This window comes from Cinclus cinclus, chromosome 23 (genome assembly GCF_963662255.1).
Source record: "Cinclus cinclus chromosome 23, bCinCin1.1, whole genome shotgun sequence".
In the NCBI taxonomy this organism is placed as follows: Eukaryota; Metazoa; Chordata; class Aves; order Passeriformes; family Cinclidae; genus Cinclus; species Cinclus cinclus.
Genome location: NC_085068.1, coordinates 5583670 through 5608043, shown reverse-complemented (window position 1 = coordinate 5608043; position 24374 = coordinate 5583670). Strand labels below are relative to the sequence as shown.

Genomic DNA, 24374 nt, shown 5'->3' with positions numbered 1-24374 from the left:
AAGGTCACCCTGAAGTCAGCTCTGCAGTCCTTTTAAAGTCCCTTTAAAGCCAGCAGTGAGGTTCCCACCTAAAGAGGCCCGTGTGAGCAAGGACTGTGGAGAGCACAGCAGGGGATTCATGGGACACATGTGAAAGACAGATATCTGAAACCCTACCCTGTCTGTGAAGTCAATTTAGTATGTTTTCAATTTTATGTAATTTCTCAGCACAGCCGCCCACCGAGGATGTCATCCCCTGGCTCTGGTAAAACAGCCCTGAAAGTGGTCCAAGATATGATACAGCTCCATAAATACTGATGATAATATCTGCAGTCATGCCAGAGACCGCAGAAACTGAAATATTAGCGTGCCATTCATTCCCCAGCATTATTTAATCTCCGCTATCAAGTGTGCTGGTTGTGATATGGGCGCCAGGGCTCTCCATGCACAATCCTGTCCCTATCCCACGCTGCTCTGGTACCCTCCTGAGCTCTGTCCTGGTGATATTTAGGGATCTTGCACATCTGACACATCTGCTTCACAGCAGCTCTGCCTGGCTTCTGTAGACCCACAAATCTTGTTCCTTTGTGGGTATATGAGAGTCTTGCCCAGACCACCTGGGCAGAGCAGAGCATCATTTTGGCTGAGCTCAGGGCTTCCCACTGTACACTGTGTGATGTGTGTGGGTTCTTGTCTTAGCCCTGAAAATCCACAGAGCTGAGACAGGCCCCATACGCCTCTGCATGTGCAACCATGGTGGCACCCAGGACCTCATACAGCCCCAGGTGTGTGCCAGCAACGACACCTGGCACCTGATACAGCTGTGGGCAAGGGACAGTGACAGCACCCACCACCTAGTACAGCCCCGTGTTTGTGACGGTGACAGTACCCAGTACCTGGTGCAGCCCCAGTGTGTGACAGTGAAGTCATCTGGGACTTAACACAGCTCTGAGCAGGCAAAAGCGACGGCACCCACCACCTGGCATAGCCCTGCTGTGTGCTGGTGACAGCATCTGGTACCTTGTAGAACCCAGGTGTCCCACGGTCACAGCACCTGACACAATCCCTGGGCATGTGACAGCGATGGTACCTGGTACCTAATCGGCTCTGAGCAACTGATGGCGACAGCACTTTGTACAGCGCCAGGTGCGCGATGGCGAATGACGGTGACAACATCCGCTACTCAGGACCAGCGGAGCGGGGAGCGCTGCCGTGCCCCGCATCCCGCATCCCGAGCCTGGGCTGCAGTGCCGCCTCCCGGCCCGGCCCGGCCCGGCCCGACGCGGAGCGAGAGGCGGCCCCGGGCGCTGCGCCCGCCCCGCTCCGCCCCGGAAGGCTCCGAGCGCCCTCCCGGCGATGCTGCAGCTGCGGGACGCGGACGAGTCCGGCCCGGCCGGAGGCCCCGGTAGCCCCGGCAGCCCCGGGGCCGCCACGCTGGTACCGGGGGGTGCCGGGCCGCCCTTCGAGCCGGCCGCGCCGCCGCCCCGGCAGACGCTGCGGCCGCTCAGTGTCCGCACCGCGGGCCGCGCCGGCCGCCTCCGCCAGTACTTCGTGTTCCGGGTGCGCGCCGGGAGGGCCGCGGGGGCGGCAGCGGGCCCGGCCCGCACACCCTGACCCCTCTGCCTTCTCCCCCCGCAGCCCGGCACCATCGAGCAGGCGGTGAGCGAGATCCGGGTGGTCGTGCTGCCCGCCGAGGACGGGGAGGTGCAGAGCGTGTGGCTGCTCACCGAGTGAGTTCCGCGGAGGGATGGGGCGGGTGCTGAGGGCGGGGGGAGATGAGGGCCAGGGCAGCCTCGGTCCTGCGGGGTTGGTCCAGAGCCGCACATCCCTCTGCGCTTCTCTGTATTAAACCCGGTGAATATTAACGCGCGCACGAGGCCTGGAATGGCCCAGGCTGGCTGCAGCCATCATTATTTATAATCCGGCCCTCCAGTTCCAGACCAACGCTCCCCTGTTAACACCTTACAAAATCCAGTCCCACAGCGAACCCACTCCTGCAGTTTGAAAACCTAACCCAGAGCCCCGTGTGTGCAGCGGGGCGCAGACCCTCAGCCCTGCTGACACAAAGCAAAGGCTGTAAACACGAAATAGAGCACCACCGTGACTTCAAATTTGTTCTCCTCAGCAACTCTCCTGTCTGCCAAGCTCTTGAGTGTTTCTAGCCAGGAGTCAAAACCACTTAAAGCTCACTCGTGTTCTCTGCCCAGAATCGACCACTGGAACAACGAGAAGGAACGCCTTGTCCTCATCACGGACTGGTCCCTCCTGGTGTGCAAGTACAACTTCATCAGCCTGCAGTGCCAGCATGTGACCAGGATTGCCCTCAGTGCTGTGGACACCATCGCCGTGGGGGAGTTTGAGTTCCCACCCAAATCTCTGAACAAGTAAGCAGCTCCAGTCACGTGTGAGTCTTGCAGTTACTGGGAACAGATGGAGCTGTCAGCCTGACCACTGGAATGGTCTGAGAGTTCTTCCTTTTGCTTGCTTAACTTTGCAAACAATTCCTGAAGCTTTATTAGAAGACTTCAGGGTGGCTGCTGGTTTGCTGGGGCGGTGAATAGTTGCACTAACAGCAAGTTGCTCAAGGACTTTCAAGATAAGATGAGTAGATTTTGGAGCAGAAACTCATCACCATTAGATAATGCAGTAAGAATAGTAACACCACCTCACCATTAGAAAACTGTGAGTGGCCCCAGGGGCTGTCACAGGCTGTGAAGGATGGCCAGGGTGTCCCAGGTGCTTCACCTTCTTCAGCTTATAGGAATGTCCCTTTGCATGGTTCAGGGGCTGAATTATTTCATTTCTTGCCTGCAGTAACATTTACTATCACTTGTATTTCAAGATAGCTTCTAGTTTCAAGTAGGTGTTTCTCAGACAGAATATTTTTAGTTAACCTTGCTCCAAGACTGGGAAGTTTTACCTTGTTCATTCTGCACTCTCAGGAGGGAAGGTGTCGGTATCCGCATCCAGTGGGACAAGCAAAGCCGTGCCTCCTTCATCAACAGGTGGAACCCCTGGTCCACCAACATCCCCTATGTGACCTTCACTGAGCACCCCATGGCAGATGCTGACGAGAAGATCTCGTCCCTGTGCCGGGTAAGGAATGGCCTCTGCTGCTCCAGGCAGCTCACTGACCTCGTAGGGTGGACACAACTTGGATTATTTTTAAGAAATACATCAATTAATCAAACAAAAACAGTTACATCAGAGGTAGAATTTAAGAGTTGAGAACTCCACCTCCCCAGTCACCAAATTTTGACTTGCATGGTGGCTCCACTGCCCACTTTTGCCAGCCAACCATAACTGGCTGAGACACAGAGGAAGCCAAAAATTCCAAAGGTGCAGAGTCCTGTATAACCCAAAACTTTTCATCTAGGACTGCTGGCTAATTAACAGATGGTTTAATTGCTCACTGAAAACCTTCACTGAGGTGGTTCTCTGTTGTTTCTGTAATAGGTGCTTCCTTCTGAAGGTTTGCCTCAAATTACAACACTATTAAGCGTAACACATCAGTGATCAGGGCAGAACCACAGTCAGAAATAAACACCTGGTCACCAATAAATCTTTATCCTATTCTAAGTCACACATCAGGAGTGCCCTGTGTGAAATTAACTGAATGTCATTGAGGTTAAATATCAGACTGTGACTATGACAGCCCATAGAGCCTTGACAGCTACAGCTTTAATGCTAATCCTTCACTATTCCTATCAGCAGCTACTTGTCTTAACAGTTTGTAAAATAATGCAAAAGCAAGGTGATTTCTTTTCTTCCAGCTGGAAAACTTTCAAACGCAGCTGATCCAGGCTGTGAAGAAAGCTCACAAGGAGGGCCCAGTGCCAGGAAGTGCTAATGGGGTGTTGGTGCTGGAACGGCCCATCCTCATTGAGACCTACCTGGGACTGATGTCCTTCATCAACAACGAGGCCAAGCTGGGCTACTCCATGACAAGAGGCAAAATTGGATTTTAAACCCCCTTGCTTGTCACCTATTCAAGGGCAAGTGAGTTGCTGGTGGTACCCTGGGGAGAGGGTGCTGAGGGCAGAGCATGTGATAAAGCAAAGTTGCCAGGGGAAGGAAAGAGGGAAGTTGTAGGACAATTCCCAGGTTGGATTTGGAGCAGACACAGGGTGGTGTCAGTCCTGTATTTTGTACCCGATTTACAGCCCTCCCAGGTCCTTAGGCAGAGTGAATCAGCCATGGTGTGTTCTGTTTCCCAGTGCCTGCTCTTCCCAGTCCACAAAGTGCCACTGGAACCTGCTGCAACCCCCAGTGCACAGCAGAACCTTTGTGCCACAGCCCTGCTGTATCCCTGTGTACGGTGTCAAATCCTGTCGTGTGCTTGGGACTGCTTTTTGTTGTGTAAGAGGAATTGCTGTTCCAATCACCATGCTCTCAGTGCTCTGATTAATGCCTGTTAGGAATTTTTGAAGCTGTCAGTCAGTCTTTAACAGTAGTTGCTGGCTCTTGCTAAAGCTGCACTGTTCCACCTGCTCAGCAGCAGTTTGTGAACTCAATATGCATTTCTGAGCTTCTTGTAAAAATCCCTCTAAGAACTACTGGAACTTCCTCTCTACTTCTGTTTCGTTGCTGCAGCCACAGAATAAAGACTGTTGTGAGAGAACGCTGCCAAAAGCCTCAAAAACACGTTTGCCTTCAAAGCTGTTCTTTGTAAAACTGAAAAGGAATTCTATTTTGGTTAGATTGATACTCTTAGCCATTTTTCTTACATCTGCTCTAGTTTGGGCCAGGATTTTCTAATGGAGACAGAAAACTTTCAGCACTATGTGTCAGCCTTGGTTTGTACATTCCTGCTCTGAACCTCTCATCCAGGGATGAAATTCAGAAGCAGCCCAAGAGATTACAGCTGTAGTTGCTCAGGAGATGACTCTTAACAAGCTTTTTCCTTATGTATGACCTTCTCTCCATGCCTTTTCATCAGAGCATTTATCTGCTGGATGAATACTGTGCTGCAGTGGTGGGGTTTTTTGACCTTAATGTAGGTGAGTGTTTGTGAAACTCCTGTTGCAGTCTGTCCCAACTCCAGCTTTCCAAGCTTCTCCATGTATTTTCTAAATTACCTGTTCAATTTTCATTAATCTTGCAGTAAAGCTGAATTTCAACTCTAACTTGGTATTTGTTCTTCATTTTCTGGAGACTGAGGCTGTGAAATTAGGAAGCAAAAGAAAAACCATGCAGTACATTCCTAAACAAGAGGCTCCCTCCTTGGAGGGACACAGGGAAAATAAGGATATCCAGCTGCTCTTTCCCTGCCAAACCATCCAGTCCTATTTGGCACCCAAGCTGGGACAAGAACTCCCATTTCAGTTACCTGTAATTTAGTATCCTGAAGTGTCAATTGTGATCCCTCTGGCAAAGATTCCATGTAATAAATCCATGGTGGCCCAGGCAGTTACTGTCACCCAAAATTATTTGTGTGCAAATAACAGTTTCCTCGTGCTGGGATAAATCACTACATGACATCACTGATCACACTGAAACAGACTTTCAAGTGCAGAGGTGCAGGTTTATAGTTTGTAACTATCAAAATATTTATTGGGAATAGAAAATTTAAATAATAGCTATACATTATATACATACAGAGCTACAGTAGTAGAAAATAAGGGTTCAGTGTTGAAAAAGAGATGATCAACTCCATCAATACCCAGATTTTTTGCAATAGACACTCATTCCTTACATTTCACTTGCTACATCACTTCATTCAAATGCAGTCACAGTATTTCACACACTGAGCTTGGAGCTCCTTCAAATAAATAACTTACAAAAGTTAACTTATAACTTATACAAACACTTCAGACTGGGCAACAGGTTTTGACTCCTTTCCTCTTTCTTCCTCAGACCTGGGACCATTTTTAATGCATTTTAGTTCTTTTATTTTACTTCTTCTCTTTCCAAGTAACACACACAGAAGTTGTCCTTACTCAGGAGCAGCATGGAGTCCCCACTGGAATGCCAGGAGATAGATGTGATCTGGAAGTCACCTGTGGGAAGAGATGAGAGTATGTCAGCAAGGAGCTGGCAGCCCATCCTTCTGCTGGAGGAAAAGGCAGCTGGAATCAGCCTCACAAATCCCTGAGACATTTCCTGTGTCTCACTACAAACTCTTTGCCCTAGGATGGAAAAACCCATTTTTAAGCAGGTCCAAGAACACACCTGAGCTATTTTCTGGACAACACTTGGATCAGTTTATAAATGGAATATTTTGTCACTGAGTGACAGTGATTAGTTTGTTGTTATTTTTATCTAGAGTTAGAATTGAATGTTTGAGAGATGTATTTTTTTGTTTGGACTTGGTTGTTTATAAAATTTTACTTAAAGTATGGAGAGTTCTTTAGTACTTTTAGTTATTAAGTCAAAAGGGAGAAAATAGAGGTGAATTGAGCTAGTTACAAGGTCTTTTAAAGTTTAATTATCTGATTAAAAGCTAACATTTATATTATTTATATTTACTTAATTAAACACTTGTTTAATTAGCACTGTGGTACTAATTACCCCAATTAAAAACTACTACCTGAAATCATGAAGGACGAACAAGAAGAGACAACACCCCAGAACTTTCATCTTGTTTTACACTTATCACTCTATTTTAAAACCCCAAATTTAAAACTCTTTTATTATGTGAAATCACACACTTCCATTCTAACTAATCTAATGCTATCACTCAAATTTGGAAGCCTTCTCCAAGGCCTCAAATCCAAGCAGTGCTGTTTTGGGGGTCAGCGTTAGAAAACGCAGAAAGTTTGAAACTCCTTTCAGGTTTCCAACAACCGAGCAGTTGCTGAGAGGTTGTGGCAGCTACTGCTCACCTTCCCCAGGCACCTGCACGACCACACAGCCAGCTGGGGACCACAGGTACACTCTGCTGCTGCCTGTGCACACGGCCAGGCGGGGCTGGCAGGGGTCCCACTGGAAAGCCTGGATCGTGCACAGCTGCTCCAACACCACTGACAGCTTCAGCTTCCGGATGTCCCAGATCCACACGGCGTTGGGAATGTTATCTGCAGAGAAAATACCAAGAGGTGATAGCTGGAGGATAAAAGGATCGTGGCTTGTTTGTTTTCTAAATTAATAAATATATATAACAAACTTTTAGGTATGCCCCAGGGTTAGCTTCACTTGAGTTTTCGAAGCAGAGACTTCAGGAAATATTCAGCCTTGGAAATATTGAAAAAAAACCACAAAAAAGTAAAAGTGATCTAGTTCATCTCCCAGTCCCTCCCTGGCTTTTAGCACGTGAGTCTGTCTGGTGGGTTTTGCACCTCACCCAGAGCTTTGATATCCAGGCACAAACAGCCCCTCAGGACCAAAAGGAAAAATGGAACATTAATTCCATGACTTTCACTGTTCAGGAAGTCGGAATTCCTCCTGTTATGGGTTGTGCAGAGTTCTGCTTTTGAAGAGACCCAAGCTGTAAGTGGGAAGATTTGTTTCATTTTCAATACAGTGAGCTCACACTAACTTGAAGAAAGATAAAGCCCCACTATTTTCATTAAATACAGAGCCAAGGCTGAGTTCATGCCCTGATCAGCAGTTCTGGCAGCTCACAACAGTTAACACACACTAGAAGACAGGCTGGAATTCCTCTGTAGTTACATATCTCACAACAGAGCTGATTTTACAGGGCCATGACTCTTTTTATAGTGCAAAGGATCATTTCTGCTAAGGAAACCCCCACATGCCCCACATGGTTCCCCTCTAAGGCAGGGCAGTCGGAACTTACCATTTTTGGTTGCCAGGAAAGAGTTATCAGCACTGAAAGCCAACATCCCAACTCCCACTTTGGGATTTGCCCTGTCAGCAACTGGTTTGATGTACTGTAAAGAAACTGGCACCTGGGAAATGTCATCTGGAATGGGAAATAAAAGTATTTCACTGAGTGAGCCTGGATGGACAATGCATTCACATCCAACTGTCAAAACCCCTCATCTCTGAAGTGATACAATCATATTTTATTCTTCTCCAAGATGTTCCAATCAAAATTTCAATTGCTTTAAGACATCACATCTTCATACAGCCACTACTACTATTCCTGCCCTCCTACAGAAAAGGAAAGGCTGGAAATTCAGGCAAGACTGAGATTAAATCAGGAAAATGAGAGAGATTAATTTTTCTACTACCTTTTAACTAATATTTCAAACACTATTAACCAAAGGTGATTTACAGTGCCACAAAGACTGAGACTGATTTTTACTGCCCTAGAGAACATCCAGAGGATCTGTTCCACCATCCAAAGGGCAGAGTTCATCTACAATGTTTATTTAAAGACTTCCCAAGGCAAACTCAAGTGTCTGGTTTGAGTAAACTTTGGCTTACATTTACTCTGTGTGCTGAAGAGAGAACTAGCCAATGCTCTTGTTGGAGGGAAAGTAAGTCTCTCTGTGTCAACAGTTGGGGATTTCTCCACTTCTTTATACACAATCTACAAAGAAACAAGTGAGAGCTCTACAGAAGGGCCTCGGAGAGTTTGAACATGGGCTGTTACCAAACACCCACATCCCACTGGCTCATTTGCACATTTAGTTCATCAACAAAGGAAAGAGCTTCAGCAGGATGGAATCCAGTAATCCCAGTGAATCATGGGCCATTTGGAACCGTGATCAGGAAAAACACTCCAAAGAATAAGTCTGAGGGAGTGTACCTCGTTCATTATTTCTGACAGCAAATTAAATCATCCCCATTACAGTGGGAACATAAATCTCATTTTTGCAACCAGAAATCTTTAATTTGATTCTATCACAAACAAAGTGCAGCACTGCAGAAGGAAAACAGCAAAAAATATTTTAGTGTGCCTGCAACATATTCCAAAACACAAGCACCAGGATAAAACACAGCAACTGCAATTCCTGTCTGTGTAGTGGAGATTAACAGAGCTATTTCCATTTGTTTTCCATGACATATTTTACACCTAACTGGATGTTAAGGCATTTTTCAGCCTCAGTGAGAAGCTTTGCTGAGGTGCTTTAATGGCTCATGCCTTGCTCCTGGTTAAGAGGCAGTGTCACGTGAATATTGCAGGCTTACAGTCCACACACAGATTCCTCCAGGAGGTCTGTTCAGTCCCTCTGCAATGGTAAACAGCACCACACACTGTTCTTGTTACCTCCAGGGATGAGATCAGCTCAGGATTTTGGGAACAGCAGCCCTGCACCTGCTGCCAACAGCCCAGAATCTGCCAGGCCTTGTAGGTACAGGTATAAAGGATAAAAATCAATGCTGACAGACGTTCCAGGAAATGCCCTTTAGGTGAGCTGGATGAGCCTGTCCACACAGGATGGAAAATTTGAACACAATCCAGTTCCAGCACTGTTTAAAGTTAGGAATCATATAAAGCTGAGACAAATCTCTCCTGTTTAGGTTTTCAGTTTGTCATTGGCTGCACACCCAAACCTGTAATGCAGCCACCCCCTACACCAAAATACACTGGCATATGACAGGAGCACCTGAGAATCTATTACTGCTCAAGAGAGAAGATGACAGACACACATTCCATCAAATTTGAAAGGATTCCCATATTTTTGTGACATTCCCAGGTTGCCATACAATTTCCCAAGTCCTAGTGGCGAAAAAAGTAGGAAAAAATTCATTCATCTAGAAAGAAATGGATTCATCAGCATCTTTCAGATACAAACAGCAGCACCCAAGCTCTGCTAAGGACTCCATGGATTTGGGATCCACACTTACAGTCTTTTTGCTGGAAATGGTTGCTGGATGGTCAAGCTCTGTGATCTTCTTCCACGTCACATGGTTCAGGATACGCACCTGGCTCAGGGAGTGTGGCAAGGGGACACTGTCAGGGCAAAGTTCTCCAAATGGTTTAGATAAAAGAGGCAGGAAACTTTTCTCACTTTCTCATCAAAGCTGCCAATGGCCAGGAACTGGCTGCTGGGACTCCAGGCGATTGATCTGACGCCCAGGGGCCATTCGTAGGCGCGGTAGGAGGAGAGCAGCCGCCCATCCAGGGAGTACAGCAGCACCTTGTACTGAAACACAGACATGCTCAAATCCAGCAATGCTGCCAGAAACCACAGGCAGGCAAATCACCCCCTGCCTGTTTAACATGCAGCAAGTTAAATACAAAGGTACCAATGGTCTCTTATCTGTGAGTTAAGAGGATTCCTTGCTCTCTTTATGGATGAGTACTTTCATTAACTGTAAAATCACTGTGCAGAGCAATGTCAGTAATGCTGTAGAAGACTCTTATATTCTTCCATTATTCTTTTTCCATTATTCTTTCATTATTTCAACAGCAGCTTCTGCAATGTTTACAATTTTTTTGCAAGATAAATTAGAAATAATTTGTGGTCATTGAAGGCTTACAGAACGGCGACATCCACTTCAAGGACACCCATCCCTAGTACAAGTGTAATATTTAACAAAAGCTGGACTCACACCCTTTAAGTTCAAAAGAAACATTTTAAACATTAATTATTTTAGTCACTGCTTTATACATGATGGCCAAAGACCAGCTTGAACCCTTCAAGAAAATAATCTGCTTTTCCTCCTACCTCCAGGCATGTGTCCCACGCTGCCAGCACACAGCCATTGGGAGCCCACTCAATCCCAAACAAATCCTGGGTTTCAGTGTCAAAATGCTGCCCACAAAAGAGAAACCACAAAACCATCTGAAATACGTCAACAAATCTTGTTGTACCTAAGCTGACAATGTTCAGTTTTAACCTTTCAAGGGTTACCACAAACATAAAAGAGCTTTTCATATCCCAGAGTAGCAACAAAAACATTTCCTCTTGTAATACATGCTGCATTCAGTGGATCTTTGATCCCCTCTACAGAAAAGCTAAAAGTTTCTCTACCTTCAAATTAACAGCATTTCATAAGAAAATTAAATTAGTTGCATTGAATCATTCAAAACTCCAAGAAGCCTAATTCCTTGTCTTAAAGCCCAATACAGGATCACGTAATTCCCAGAGTAGCCCCAGCTGGAAGGGACTTCACAGCTCATCTCATCCTATGGGCAGTGACACCTTCCCCTGTCCCACATTGCTCCAAGCTCCAGCCTGGCCTTGGACATTTCCAGGGATGGGACAGCCACAGCTTCCACTACAAGGTTCATTAGGGAAAAGCTCAGATACATGACAAACATTTAGTGGCATCTCCCAAATTTTCTCTCAGCTTTTGGTGAGGCTCAGAATTCCCAAGTTAGAGGTGAGACAACATACAGACAAGTCTTTGGGAGGTTTAATTGCCCAGATCCAGCCCGTGGCCAATGAACTCCATGAACATTATGGACTGATCCCATGTGTGAACAGTTTATATCATAAGTACCAAGCACTTGCTACTCTCACCGTTCCTAACTGAGCAGTGTGCAATATGTGCAGGTAGCCTCCACAGCAGAGTGGGAAGAGAGGCAGAGCTTACCCTGAGGAGCTGCCAGTTGTTGCACACGAAGATGCTGATGAAATCCTTGCAGTCACGTCGCTCCGCCACGGCCACGTAGCGCCCATCCTTGGTGAAAGCCACCCCTGCCACGGGACAGATTCATTAAAACTGGCTTAAACAGAAATCAGACAACAAGGCAGAAGAGTTGACAAGGCTTCAGTGAGGAACGGTTACTCCCAAGTCAAAGCAGAAATAAAAGAGGAGACAGAATCTCTTCACAGAAGGTCACATTAATCAAGGCAAAGCACAGCGTTACTGATTCACTGTGTCAGCAATTTTTCAGCTCAGAATGTACAATTTCTCAGGATGCAGAGCTCCAGCATGCTTCAAAACACATCTAACCACTGACAGTTGTTATATAAACCCAACAGATTTCAAATAACCACTTCATTTAGCCTGGCTAAATGGATCAGTTATGCAACCATCAGGTCTCCACCAACTCCCAGGCATTGCTCCCTATCCACTTGGATTTTACATGGAATACATAATTGCCTTTGTCATCTCTGGGACACAAGCCTTGGGCAGGAAACTGCTCACCACAGCCACGTGGTCTGACAGCCCTGACACAAGCTTTCCTTTCCAGCCTTTCCATATGGAGAAGATGACAAAAGTCACTTTGAATTAACGCTTTTCATCAAGAGCAGGTCCAGCATAACTTAACGTCTTAAAGGATCCCTCAGAGGCAAACACAACACAGGTGCACATGTGAAGAGTAAGCACATGGATCAGCTGGAATCCTTCACTCAGACACCACAACCTGGCTGCAGGTGCTGCTCAGAAGGGACGAGACCAAACATGGGGTTTGTCATCACAACAAAGTCATTTTCCTTTTCTGCAACATTAGAGGACAATTCCCAGCTAGGTGTGTGACACTTACCTTGCTGGCATGCTTTGGGGTACTTGATGTAAGACACAGACTTGGTGCACAAGGACCACACCGTGATTCGCAGCTGGCACAGAAACAGGGAGCAGTTTTGGTTATTTTTGTAGATTAAAAAAAAAAAAAAAATAATAGGAAAACATCAACCTAATTCAGCAACACAAAGTGGACCGATGAAGCTTCTGTGATTGATTAATTCTGCAGCTATTTTGTAAAACACAATGTCCTGGGAAGCAGCTATGAGGAATTCTTTCCCAGTTTCTGGCAGTTAGCAGGGAATTTACCCTAAGCTTACACGGGTACTTAGATGGGGATACAAAACTGATACCACTGATATGGAGAAAACCTCTTCACAAACTGAAGTTCCTGACATTAGCACAGATGTCTTCCCAATCTATTGCCCAGAGCCACTTTGCATTGGGAAAAACAGACTCATCACAGAATCTGGAGGATGGGGAGTTTCCTGCCTTTATGAATGGATGACAAGTTACAGCCCCTTCAGAACATTGTATCCCTTCAGAAAAAGGCTTCCAAGTGTGAACAGTGAGCTGTATTTTACATTTAGAAATCCTCAGCTTTGATGGCTGGTTTGTGTTTTGCTCTTCCCTCCTCAGGCACACACAAGGAAGCAATCTTACAGAATTACTGAAAAATTCAGACACCCAAAACCTGCTATGCAAAGCTAGGCTTTACACTGGCGTTTGGGGGATTTCTGGAGAACTGTGCCTCCACAAGCACACCAAGAGCTGCAGAGAGGGCAGGCAGCTGCAGAGCCAGCCTCCCCACAGCTCCCCAAGGTCACAGCTGCACTCCAGGCTGTGCCTTGCCATCTGCACATTACCCAATTAAAAACAAATACTCCCTCTCCCTTAGCAACGGCAGCCCCAGACACATGGGCATTCACCAGCGTGGCACGTGAAGCTTTGCATTTGGAGCTGGAGCAAAGAATGCTTCCAGGGTCAGGTTTTTAACTTGTTTTCCTGCATTTTACTGCACCAAGGAAGAGCTACAGGTAGCTCTTTTTGCAGCGAAGCACCTCCATCACAAAGATGCCTTTCTCTGAACTGTTGAACACCAAAAATAATTCTGATCCATTATGTAAAACGCCATCATTGTCCCTATTTCCTGCTCCTCCCACACAGCCCAGCAGCCCTCCAGAGATCTTGGGAGGAAGGTTCTCCTACACCTTTTGCAGGTTTGTCCTCAACACACCTTTTCCTTCCCTAAAGAACCTGGCACTGTTCATTGGATCCTGAGGGAGCAGCCTATGGATCTGCTTCACTGGTAACACTGCAGGCTCTGTGTTGCAACAGAAGTTGGAGGCTTTTCCCGTGCTGACATGATCAGTTTTGGTGGGAAGCACAATTCAAGGGATTTATAGGGTTCAAACCAACCTTCAGAATTCCAACAAACACTGCCTCCCCAACAGAATCCATGGAATCCCAAACGGTCCCTTCTGCCTTCGTCTGTTTGTCAGACAAACTTCTGAGATTTGAAAGTATAACACAGTAATCTTTTTCCATGGAATCACAGAATGATTTGGGCTGGAAGGGACCTTAAAGCTCATTTTGTCCCACCCCTGCCATGGACACAGACACCTTCCAGTAGACCAAGTTGCTCCAAGTCCTGTCCAACCTCACAGGGAAGGATTTCTTCCCAGTATCTCACCTAACCCTGCCTTTTGTCAGTGTCACTCCAAGCCCTTGGAAATAGTCTGTCTTCACCTTTCCTGTAAGTTCTCTTCAGGCACTGCAAGGCCACACTGAGGTCACCCCAAAGCTTCTCCTCTCCAGGCTGGACAATCCCAGCTCTCCCAGCCTTTCCTCCCACCAGAGCTGCTCCATCCCTCTGCTCATCCTGGGGCCTCCTCTGGACTCTCTCCAAGAGCTCCAGGTCCTTCCTATGTAGGAGACCCCAGGGCTGGAGGCAGCTCTGCAGATGGGGCTTCACCTGGGCAAGGCAGAGGGACAGAATCTCCTCATCTAAGTTCAGCAGCTCCTGAAGGAATCCAAGAGATGAACATTAATCAGCTTTTATCCCTGGGGCCACTCACTTCCGGCCACCCAAACCCAGCATTGTCAGTCTGCTCCTTGGGCAAGATTTACTTTAAAAATACCAACACGATGCCTCCACACATTCTTCTGCAGCAACTGCAGCATTGAAATGCTGCTGGGAACTATTAATTGCAGGCCTAAATGCAATGGCTGCCCTGCCTCCCCTGAGTAAAATACACAGCACACATTCTCCAGCCACTTAATACAAGCTTAGCAGCTGCAGGCTTTGAATGCTGAGGGGTGGATCATCATTTTTCCTGACAAAGGCATCTGAGTGCTGCTACTCAGCCTCATCAACAGCTCCCCTGACTTGCTGGGCATGAAACACACTTCCATCCTGGACCACACTGGCTGATCCAAGCCTCAGGTGGCTACACCTATGCTGCTCGTGTTGAGCTCAAGAGCACATAAATCTCTGGAGATGAGACACAGCACATCCCGTGCTGAGTTCCCACTGTCACCTCCACCCTGCCCGAGGTTCAGCCAAAGAAAAGGCAAGGCCACCTTTGTTTCAAGATATTTCTGCATCCATCTGTTTCACCACAAAGGCACAGAATCATTTAGGATGGAAAAGCCCTCAAAGACCACTTAGTCCAACTATTTCCCCAGCACTGCCAAGCCACCATTACACCACATCCCCAAGTGCCACATCTAAATGTATTTTAAATCTGTCCAGGGATACTGACTGCACCCCTCCCTTGAGAGGTCTGTCCCAATGCTTGACAACCCTCTCCATGACTTTTTTTTTTTCCTAACATCCAATCTAAACCTCCATTTGCTGTAAAACATCAGCTTCTCCAAGAGGGTCAAGCTTTGAGACTCCTCAAGGAGGACAATAATGGTTTTCCTGCTTTTCACTGCTGAGCACGTGCTCCTGGCACTGGATGTTTCAGTGCCATTAAACCCTGATACTGCTGAGGGGGCACTGTCCCACCCTGTGTGCCCCAAAACATGGATAACAAACTGCCCCAGTGGCTGTGTAGCACTGGGGAGAGCCCACAGAGCACAGCCAGCACACATTTCATGACACAGTCACACACACAAAAACACACCTGCAAAAACCCAGACTACAACTAAGCCAGATGCCTCTAAGTGTCTGATAAGCAAAACCCTCATCTTCATCTATCAGCCACAACACACCTTTAACATCTAATAGGATCATAAAATCACAGCATGGTTTGGGTTGGAAGGGACCTTAAAGATCATCTTGTTTCAAATCCTCATTCACAGACTGAGGCTGGAAAAGACCACCAGATCATTGAGTCCAATCCAACCTGTGCCTCATACCCCCCTTGTCACCCAGCCCAGAGCACTAAGTGCCACCTCCAGGGATGGGGACTCCATCACCTTCCTGAGCAACACCTTCCAAAGCCTGACCACCTTTTCCATGAAGAAATTCCTCCTGCTGTCCAACCTGACCCTCCCCTAGCAGAGCTTGAGGCTGTCATTCTTTGTCTGTTCAACTCCAATGTCTCCCCTGTAAGGGCTGCAGGCTCAGAGGGAAGCACACAGACACGTTCTATAATTCCATTGTAACTTCCCACCCAACTCATACAACTTGATGGTTTGGCCTAATGCTAGGAACATTCAAAACCAAACCATTTTGATTCCTGAAAGTAGAATCCTTTTCCTTTGTTCCATTTGTGCCCACTCAGACATTCCTACAGAGAAACTCGCATTATGTGCTTAATCTATGGATTTCACACCCCCTTCTCTTAACATTGTGTTTACAACTGAATTGTGACAGAAAGGGAAAACCTTCATATTCCCACCTGGAACATTCCACAATCTCATTTACATTGCCAACATAAATGAGATGAAGAAGATTAGAAGGATTATGTCACAGCTTGCAGACAGGATCAGGAGCAACAGAAACACCAAACACAGAGGGTGAGAGAAGAAACCAAACGCTTCAAAAATGACAGGAAATTTCCATTGTTGCTCATTGCCTTTCTCAGGGAATTCACAGAGAAGGGACAATTGTTTTTACAGAAGGTGAACAGCCCATGGTCAGTTAAGTCTGCAGCAAGCTCTTCTCCACTGCTCCTTTTGGGGGGGATACTTTCTCTTCAGCATAGATAACTCGATTGAGTAGAGTTGTCAAACTCAAATCCTTACAATAATGGTGTCTGAGAAGTTTTCAGCTGTTGTTTTGCAGTGGAAAAACAAACCAAAAGCAGAAGCATTTTTAAAATAGCATAAAAACAGCTGAGAAATAAAAAGTATTTAGATGGTAACGTGATAAACGGTCTCCAGCGCTGGGCCCAGGACCATGGCCCAATGTTGACAGCTCCAGGCAGGTGTAGGACTGGTGATTTTCAGCAGACAAAAACACACTTTTAAACAACCTACAGCTCAAATGACTGTCAACTCTTGTCCCAGACTTGACTGGGTCACTTGGCCCCCTTACATAGCAGTGTCTGTCAGCACTGGATTTCAGAAGATTATTCAGAGTACATTCCTCGCCAGGAAGCATTTTTCAGCCAATGCAGCCATGCACAGTTACTAAGGATTAGCTGAGATACACACAGAAACACACACTTTTCCCTGCTGCTGGAATTCCAAAGAAGCTCCTTAATGCATAAGGACCTGACATGGAATGAGACAAAGTACACAGTATGTAGTTTATAAGCACAGCTCTTCAGAGAAACACTCCAGAACATCTTCACACTATTTATCCCAAAACACAAGGGTCATGAGGAAGCAGAGAATCACAGAATCCCAGGATGGCTTGGGTTGGAAGGGACCTTAAAGCTCATCTTATCCTACCCCCTGCCATGGGCAGGGACACCTTCCACTAGACCAGGTTGCTCCAAGCCCTGTCCAAGCTGGCTTTGAGCACTTCCAAAAATGTGAGGAGGATCCACTTGTTTTCCTTCAGATCCTCCACCTGCAGCTGTTGGTTAATAAACTGTGCCTGTAAATAATAGCTGTGCCTGTAAATTCTGGTGGAACGATGGTAGTGGAAGGAGTCACATGGGGCTCAACACCTTCCACAGGACACTCTGATAATGTGGAACTGCCCACTGGATTTCAGTAGAGGAGGAACACTGACCACATAAAAACCCTACAAATTAGCTGACGAATTCCACGTGTCAGAGGATGGTGCCAGACTCCTTTTTTAGGTGCCAGTGACAGGACAAGGACCATAAACTGAAACACAAATTCCACCTCAACATGAGGAAGAATTTCTTTCCATGGAGGGTGGCAGAGCACTGGAGCAGCTTCCCAGGGAGGGTGTGGAATCTCCCTTTCTGGAAACATTCCAAACCCACCTGGATGCTCTCCTGTGTCACCTGCTCCAGGTGACCCTGTCTTGGCAGGGGATTGTATGGGATGATCTCCAAAGGGCCCTCCCAACTCCAACTATTCTGTAGTTGTAGGGATTCTGTAATGATTTTTCTGAGGCACTGGTAAGTACAGATTGCTGAAAGAAATTAGCACAACCATAACCTTTAAAAAGCTCAGGGAATAAAAAAGTTCCTTGTGAGCTCTCAGAGGAGTTCACACATTGACCTGAGGAATAACAAGAATGAGTAGTTACTTGGTGCTGTTTGGAAGTGACCAAAGCCCAGGGAACCCCCAAACCCTCCAGGCAACTGCTGGATTTGATAACACATTGATATTAAATATCCTGAGCACTGCCCACATCCATCCCCCCAGACTGTGGATTTAGCAGGGAGGGAGTAAACACAGCTCCAACCACGGCAGCTGTCTGACAACAGCTAATTTAGCAACCTGTTTACAGCTGGAAAGGAAACTTATCCCAACACAGATGCCAACTTGGCAAAGGCTTAATGAAATCCTCTAAGGTCAAATGGAGTTCTGTTGGGAGGCAATAAATCCTCACTGGTCCACCCCCACAGGCACGTGCCATGAGATCCTCTCTGGGAGCCTCACACAGCCCCAGCCTGCAGTTCTGCCTCCTCTGCTGCTGCCTGACCACCAGGAATGGCTGCACTGCCTCCAGGCTAGAATTCTGGCCTTGTTTTTAATTTTTATTGCTACTATCAGGGCAATTCACACATGGGAAAACCAAGGCCTAAAGCTGACACTCGTATCTAGAGGGATGAGGGAGTTGGTCTGTACACACACACACACAGCAGAGTCCACAGCAATATCCCATTAACACTGGGGTTGGCTCAAAACAAGGGGGGCATGCTGCATGTGAATTCCATACTAACCAATGTTATGGCACAAGATCCTGCCACCTAAAACCTTCCCACAGGTTTGGAAAGAGTAAACACAAAGCATCTCACGCTCTTGGCTATTTTCTGACCCTTCATTGTTGCACTGATTAACAGGAATCATCAGCTCTAATCCAAAAGGTGGAAGAGTCGGAACCCACAAGCCTTCCAACAAACCTATCACACACAAACCAATTTGGGTTCTACACTAGCAGTATTTCCCACTATGGATCTTAAGAAGCATTAAAGGTGTTAGTGGTTCCACCAGCAGTATGGCTCCTGTGTGCCAAATCAAACAACTGGGAAAATACTTTCTGGATCTAAATCTCATCTTGTAGGTCAATAAACATAAGCCTGTAAGTTCTAATTAAAAAAAAATCACTCTGAAACATTTATGGTTTGGAGTTTTTTAACTAGAAATCCTGAGCTTTTCTCACTTTGCAAGCAACACATTGGATTTCGAAGACTGCTTTGATGAATGCCACCAAAATCAAAACCATCAGGATATGTTCTAAACCACACAATTTAACCTTCAAATTTAAGTGTCCATTTTCTATTTTATTGCCAGAAGCAAGAGGACAAAATGTCAGTGGAATAACAAACACCTAACCTGGAATTAACCTGAATTACACACAGGAATACAGAGCTGCATCCCTGCTCTCCACCACCGCTGCAGCTTTAAGGACTTTAGGTTATTTTAGGAGGCAAAGGGCAGACAGCAACATCTGACACCGAGGGGAGCAACCCTGCCTCCACACTCACATGGAACTCGGTGGTGTTGAGGATGTGACGCCCGTCCGGACTCCAGCATGAAGCCACCAATCCCGCGGAGCCCTCGTCGATCTTACAGTGCCAGTCCGGCTGCTCCAGGGACCAGACCTGGGGCAGGGAGCAACCAGACAGGGCAGGGAACATCAGCTCATCCAAAGCTCTGCTCACCCAAACCTCTGCAGCTGACAGCAGGCTCCTGTATCCTGCCCCAGGGAGCTCAGGAACACCCAAGTACCCGGAGCCATGAAGGACTGGCGCTGGATCCCGCTGCAAAAGTGAGTCCCACACCTCTGGGTGATCATGGAAGTGGCAAAGGATGTGGGGGTGGTTTTTCTCTGTGCCAAATATTCTGAATATCCAGCATTTCAACGGGTTTAGTCAATTTAACAAGCTTGCATGCTATTTATTTCCTACTGCAGTAAGAAACTGGTAAGACTCTCCAGTTCTGATCTGTTTTGCTAGATATTTTTATCCTAAAGATTCTTTTTAACACCAAGATGTTTGTCATAGCTTTCAAAATCCTGGCATTCTGGGTTATTCTCAAACTGTGTTATCAATAACATCAGGTGCTTCAGCAAAGCCTCAGCCTAGTGCTGGCTGTTAAAATCTCACATCACACCCTGTTCTGCTTTCAACCTCACCTGGACAATGCCCCGCTTGTACATGGCACACAGGATGAACAGGGAGTCTGAGGACCACTCGATGTACTGGATCTGGTCCAGGCAGGTGTACAGCTGGAGGATCTGCAGGGAGCTGGCATCCCGAACCACCAGACGGTGCTGTATACACGAGGCCTGAGGGGACAGGGACTGGGCTGAGCTGGGGCAGGATCCTGGAGGGAGGGCCCATCCCTGCCAGGCCCGCTGTGACCCCAGGTCTAGCTCAGAGAGGGTCAATGTTGCATTATTAAAAAAAAAAAAAAAACAAAAACAAAAACAAAACAAAAAAAAATCTGCCTGTGGGTGGTGCCCAGAGAAGCTGTGGCTGCCCCATCCCTGGCAGTGTCCAAGGCCAGGTTGGACAGGGCTTGGAGCAACCTGAGATGGTAGAGGGTGTCCCTGGCCATGGCACAAGCTTTGAACTAGACGAGCTTTAAAGTTCCTTGCACTCCAGTCTAGGATTCTGTAAGTCTATTCTATACACACTGAGCTCCACCACAAACTACAGTGAGAACTAACTCGGGGGAAAGGGAGTTTTACAGTAACAAATAGAATCTTCATTGATTCCATCACTGCTGGCTAAGTAACTCCAGTTCTCATAAAATTACTTTCTATCTTATGACTTATCTTATTTCACAGAATCCCAGAATTGTTTGGGTCGGGAGGGACCTTAAAGTTCATCCAGTCCCACCCCCTTCCACTATCCCAGGCTGCTCCAAGCCCTGCCCAGCCTGGCCTTGGACACTTCCAGGATCCAGGGACAGCCACAGCTTCTCTGGGCTACCTGTGCCAGGGCCTCAGGACCTTCACAAAGAAGAATTCCTTCTCAATATCCCATCTAACCCTGTTGAAAGCTGTTCTCCCTAGTCCTGCCTCTCCAAACCGTTGTAAATAGTCCTCCTCCATCTTTCCTGTAAGCTCCCTTCAGGTACTACATAACTTAAACTAGTAACTCGTCCAATTGATTAAGGTTAATTTAACGTAATTCAGGTCTCCGCTATTGACCCTTACGGCCTAAAAACCTCTGAGCTCAGGCCCGCAGGCTCCGGGGCTGCATCGCTGCCCGCTCCGTGTCCGCCCTCAGCCCGGCCTGGCCCGGGGGCCCCGCGCCGCGGCCGCTCGGGGGCCCCGCCAACCGCCCCGTCCCGTTCCGGGCCGGGCCGCGCGGCCCCGCTGAGCGCGGCCAGCACTCACCAGGCATTTTCCGTCGGGGGAGAAGCGGCCCAGGAGCCCCGAGAGCTTGAACAGCTCCGAGAAGTTCATGGCGGGCGCGGCGCCGCCGGGATTCGAACCCGCCGCGTTCCGCCCGCCCCGCTCCGCTCCGCCGGGGCTGGCCGGAAGGGGCGGGGCCGCACGGGAGGGGCCTGCCGCGGGGCACGCCGGGAGTTGTGGTCCCCGCGCCGGCCCGGCAGGGGGCGCCTGGCGGCGGGAAGCGCGCGGGAAGGCGCCGCGTGAGCCTCATTGATATGCAAATGAGCCGCTAATGAGCCGGGTAATGATGCGGTTAATGAGCTGAGGGGCGCGTTCCCCCTCCTCTCCCTGTCTTCAGGGAGCCCTTCTTTATCTGGCGCCTTTCAGCGGGCAGCGTCCCGCGCCCGAACAGCCCTTCTGGCTGATTATCAGCTCTTCTGGCTAATTAATCTGCCCTTCGGGCTAATCACTACTGCCGGTTAATTACCGACAGCAACGGGAACACAGGTGGAATGTCCCGCCAGATTCCCCGGACAGGACAGAGGAACTAACAATTGCCATAGAGGTATCCCAGCAAAAAGAATGTGAAGTGTCTGAAATCAATCAATCAATCAATCAATCAATCAATCAATCAATCGATGCAGGGACATCAGGAGAGGGGCAGATCCCAGATAACCCGTCTTAGGGCATTCTTCCTTTAGAAACCAGCCCTCTCCCGGTGCAGCCGTCTGCCAAGGAGCAGAAAAGCCAAGGGGGAAACAAGAAGGGTGGCAGGGATGTTGTGTTCCCAAAACTCTCCGATGCCTCGGGCTGAGGCTCCTCTGCATCCCTTCCCCCTTGAACAGCCGGGGGGATGCACGACTGCCCCCCTTCGTCCCCACGGTCTGTACCCCCGGATTTTTTGGGTGGCGGCAGCCTGGCTCCCGTCCCAGTGACAGCGCGGCCCTGGTGGAACCCCTCTCCCTATTTGGAGACCACAGTCAAAAAAACATCACTTAAAAATAAACCTCACGATCAGAGGTTTTGAGGTTTCGAGTCTTGATTTCACTACGGATTTTTTTGGTTTTCAAAAGCTGGTTCCAGCCCCGCCAATGTGTTTTTTGGGGTGGTGAATGCATCGGTTTTCTGCTGCCCCCCAAAAGAGGGACAGACGTGATAGCTGCTCTGCCATCACCACCTGCCCCACGTGGGACGTGGGGGTGCCTGTGGGCAGGGGGTGTCTGTTGGTCCCCGAGTGACCACAGGGGACCTGAACACAAGCAGGGATTGCCCGAGGAAGAGCAGTGCTCGCAGCTCACCTGGGCGACCGAGGGCAAGTGGCCAGAGAGACACGGGACTTTGTGAGGGGGTGACAGGTTGAGTCCCTAATCAGCCTTGCGGGTGGTGGGTTTTATTCAGAAATGTTCGGTTTTCACCCACTGCACCTCTCCGTGTGCCTTGGCAAGTCGCTGTTCCCCGGGAGAAGCAGCGCAGGGAATCCCGGAGCCATTCCCGACTCCCCAGGCCATCCCGGCCGCCCCAGGAGAGATGATCTGGTCACTTGGCTGAATGCAAACACAAAACCTGCTCAGCCCATCAATCTAATGATGGGAAGAACCTCCTTCATCTACGCTGAGTGTCCTTTGCTGGATGTCCCATCCCTGGAGATGTCCAAGGCCAGGTTGGACGGGCTTTGGAGTAATCTGGGATAGTGAAAAGTGTCCCCGCCCATGGCAGGGGTGGAATGAGACGCTCTTTAAGCTCCCCTCCGACCCAAACCATCCCCTGATTCTGTGACTGATTAAAGCCCAGCGGTGCTGCCGGGTGGCCGCCGCTGTTGCAGCCCCCACAGCCAAGTTGCCCGATGGCGCTGGGGACCAGCTTTAATTCCCTGGCACGCTTGGCTGAGCACTCCCCACCCCCTTGCAACTGCCTCCTATTCCAGGAAGGAGCGCAGGAGCTTTTGCCTCACTTTTCACACAGCTTTCAGCAGCTCCAATGTCATTGCCTTGGCGACCGGGACGCTACTCCAGTGTAGTGCAGTAAATAACGTAGATCCTCAATCCCAGGCCACTCCTGTCTGCGGGAGACCTCCGGGGGAACTCAAAACGCAGGTAGGAGGGAAAAAAAAAAACCTACAAAAGGAAACCCCTTGCTCTGTGTGTGTGTGTTTCTCGGCACGACCCTCTCCCGAGCTCTCGATAACTCGGCTGGAAGACGATTTGCGGCCGCTTTGCTTCGTGGGCTTGTGACACAATATTAAAGTGTCTTGGAAAGTTTGCTCCCAAGTGCTTTTACTCTGGAGTGAAAGCACTTTTGGAGGAGTCTTGAATGGGAGAAGCAACGGAGGGGCTGGATCCCGGTGGGATGCAGGGGCTGGCTGGCTGCCCCAGGTCCCTGGTTGTGCTGCCAAGGAGGGAGGGGGAGCAGCGGCCTCAGCCTTCTGCCCCATCACGAGCTGCTGTCAGTGATGCAGCCACAGAGGATTTCTGTCCAAACTGCCTCGTCCTTGGAAAGAAAATTATTGATAAGCTTCTGGACCCCACGGAGGGGTTCTGAGATTCAAACTGTGCCGCAGGAAAGCTCACTCACTCTCCGTTGCTTTTACAAACCCCATTTTGCAGGTGGGAATTTAACAGGATTAAATTTAACAATTTAATTTTAATGTCCGGGACAAATGAATGATAGCACAGGGCAGCGTTAGTGCCGTGGGACCGGCAGCGTTTTTGCAAACCTTAAGTTGTTTGCGGTGGGCTGGATGAGCCTGATGGGTCTCGTTGTGCAGAGGAGAGAAGGTCCAGGGCCAGTTCCCAAGTCATGGAGCAGCTCCGTGTGAGAGGTGGATACGGCTCGCAGAAGTCCTGCCCTCCCAGACAGTCCTCGGGAATTAGTCATAGCCCTGTTACATGGGGTTTGTGCATTTATCTCCCTTTAAGGTGGCTGCAAAACGCTGTCATGTTTCGTTCTGGGCTGTTGGAGTGGCGGGATAGCAGTGAATCACCAAGTAATAACAAATACTGAGCCTTTCTGGTGCTGAACCTGAGCCCTAAAGTTGATAGTGAGGTCAAAGATGCTCCTTCCAGAGAGAGCAGGAGCTCAGTGGGCTGGCACTGTTCTCAGCAAGGCTGAGAGCCCACGGTGCCCTCCACCGTCCTCAATGTGATGAAAAAAAGTTGAATTTATAAACATTCTAATAATTTATCCAGGCTCTGTGGTCACAGCAGGTGAGTGAAGCACGGTTGGATAGATGGAGGTTCAT

General features: G+C 48.2%; 3 protein-coding genes across 3 annotated transcripts in view; 2 read left to right on the top strand and 1 right to left on the bottom strand.

Annotated features, from left to right (window-relative positions):
- The first annotated feature begins 1335 nt into the window (after positions 1–1335).
- Positions 1336–5105, top strand: TPRG1L (tumor protein p63 regulated 1 like). The gene is made up of 5 exons (XM_062507591.1): positions 1336–1539; positions 1618–1709; positions 2187–2363; positions 2922–3075; positions 3753–5105. Exons 1-5 carry the CDS (start codon positions 1336–1338, stop codon positions 3945–3947), a joined length of 822 nt encoding a protein of 273 aa, XP_062363575.1. The 3' UTR covers positions 3948–5105.
- Positions 5106–5217: 112 nt separating this feature from the next.
- Positions 5218–21261, bottom strand: WRAP73 (WD repeat containing, antisense to TP73). Its single transcript, XM_062507461.1, has 12 exons — positions 21140–21261; positions 19928–20080; positions 19278–19394; positions 12272–12344; positions 11374–11477; positions 10503–10589; positions 9843–9977; positions 9679–9756; positions 8311–8416; positions 7718–7843; positions 6804–6995; positions 5218–5978 (listed from the first exon to the last, which is right to left on the bottom strand). The coding sequence occupies exons 1-12, from the start codon at positions 21206–21208 to the stop codon at positions 5869–5871; spliced, it is 1350 nt and encodes a 449-aa protein (XP_062363445.1). The 5' UTR covers positions 21209–21261; the 3' UTR covers positions 5218–5868.
- Positions 19530–24374, top strand: part of TP73 (tumor protein p73) — a 31480-nt gene continuing 26635 nt past the window's right edge. Inside the window, exon 1 of the mRNA XM_062507453.1 lies at positions 19530–19561. Coding sequence (XP_062363437.1) covers positions 19530–19561 — 32 coding nt within the window. The remainder of the gene's footprint in view (positions 19562–24374) is intronic.

Bases quoted from the DNA above. Each gene is read 5' to 3' on its own strand.
- TPRG1L (XM_062507591.1), top strand. From the start codon at position 1,336: ATGCTGCAGCTGCGGGACGCGGACGAGTCCGGCCCGGCCGGAGGCCCC. The intron at 2,364-2,921 runs GTAAGCAGCTCC...CTGCACTCTCAG, and splicing joins CCACCCAAATCTCTGAACAA to GAGGGAAGGTGTCGGTATCC. The intron at 3,076-3,752 runs GTAAGGAATGGC...CTTTTCTTCCAG, and splicing joins AGATCTCGTCCCTGTGCCGG to CTGGAAAACTTTCAAACGCA.
- WRAP73 (XM_062507461.1), bottom strand. From the start codon at position 21,208: ATGAACTTCTCGGAGCTGTTCAAGCTCTCGGGGCTCCTGGGCCGCTTC. The intron at 12,345-19,277 runs GTGAGTGTGGAG...TTTCTGTGCCAG, and splicing joins TCAACACCACCGAGTTCCAT to CTGCGAATCACGGTGTGGTC. The intron at 5,979-6,803 runs GTGAGCAGTAGC...CTCTTCCCACAG, and splicing joins CGTGCAGGTGCCTGGGGAAG to GTGACTTCCAGATCACATCT.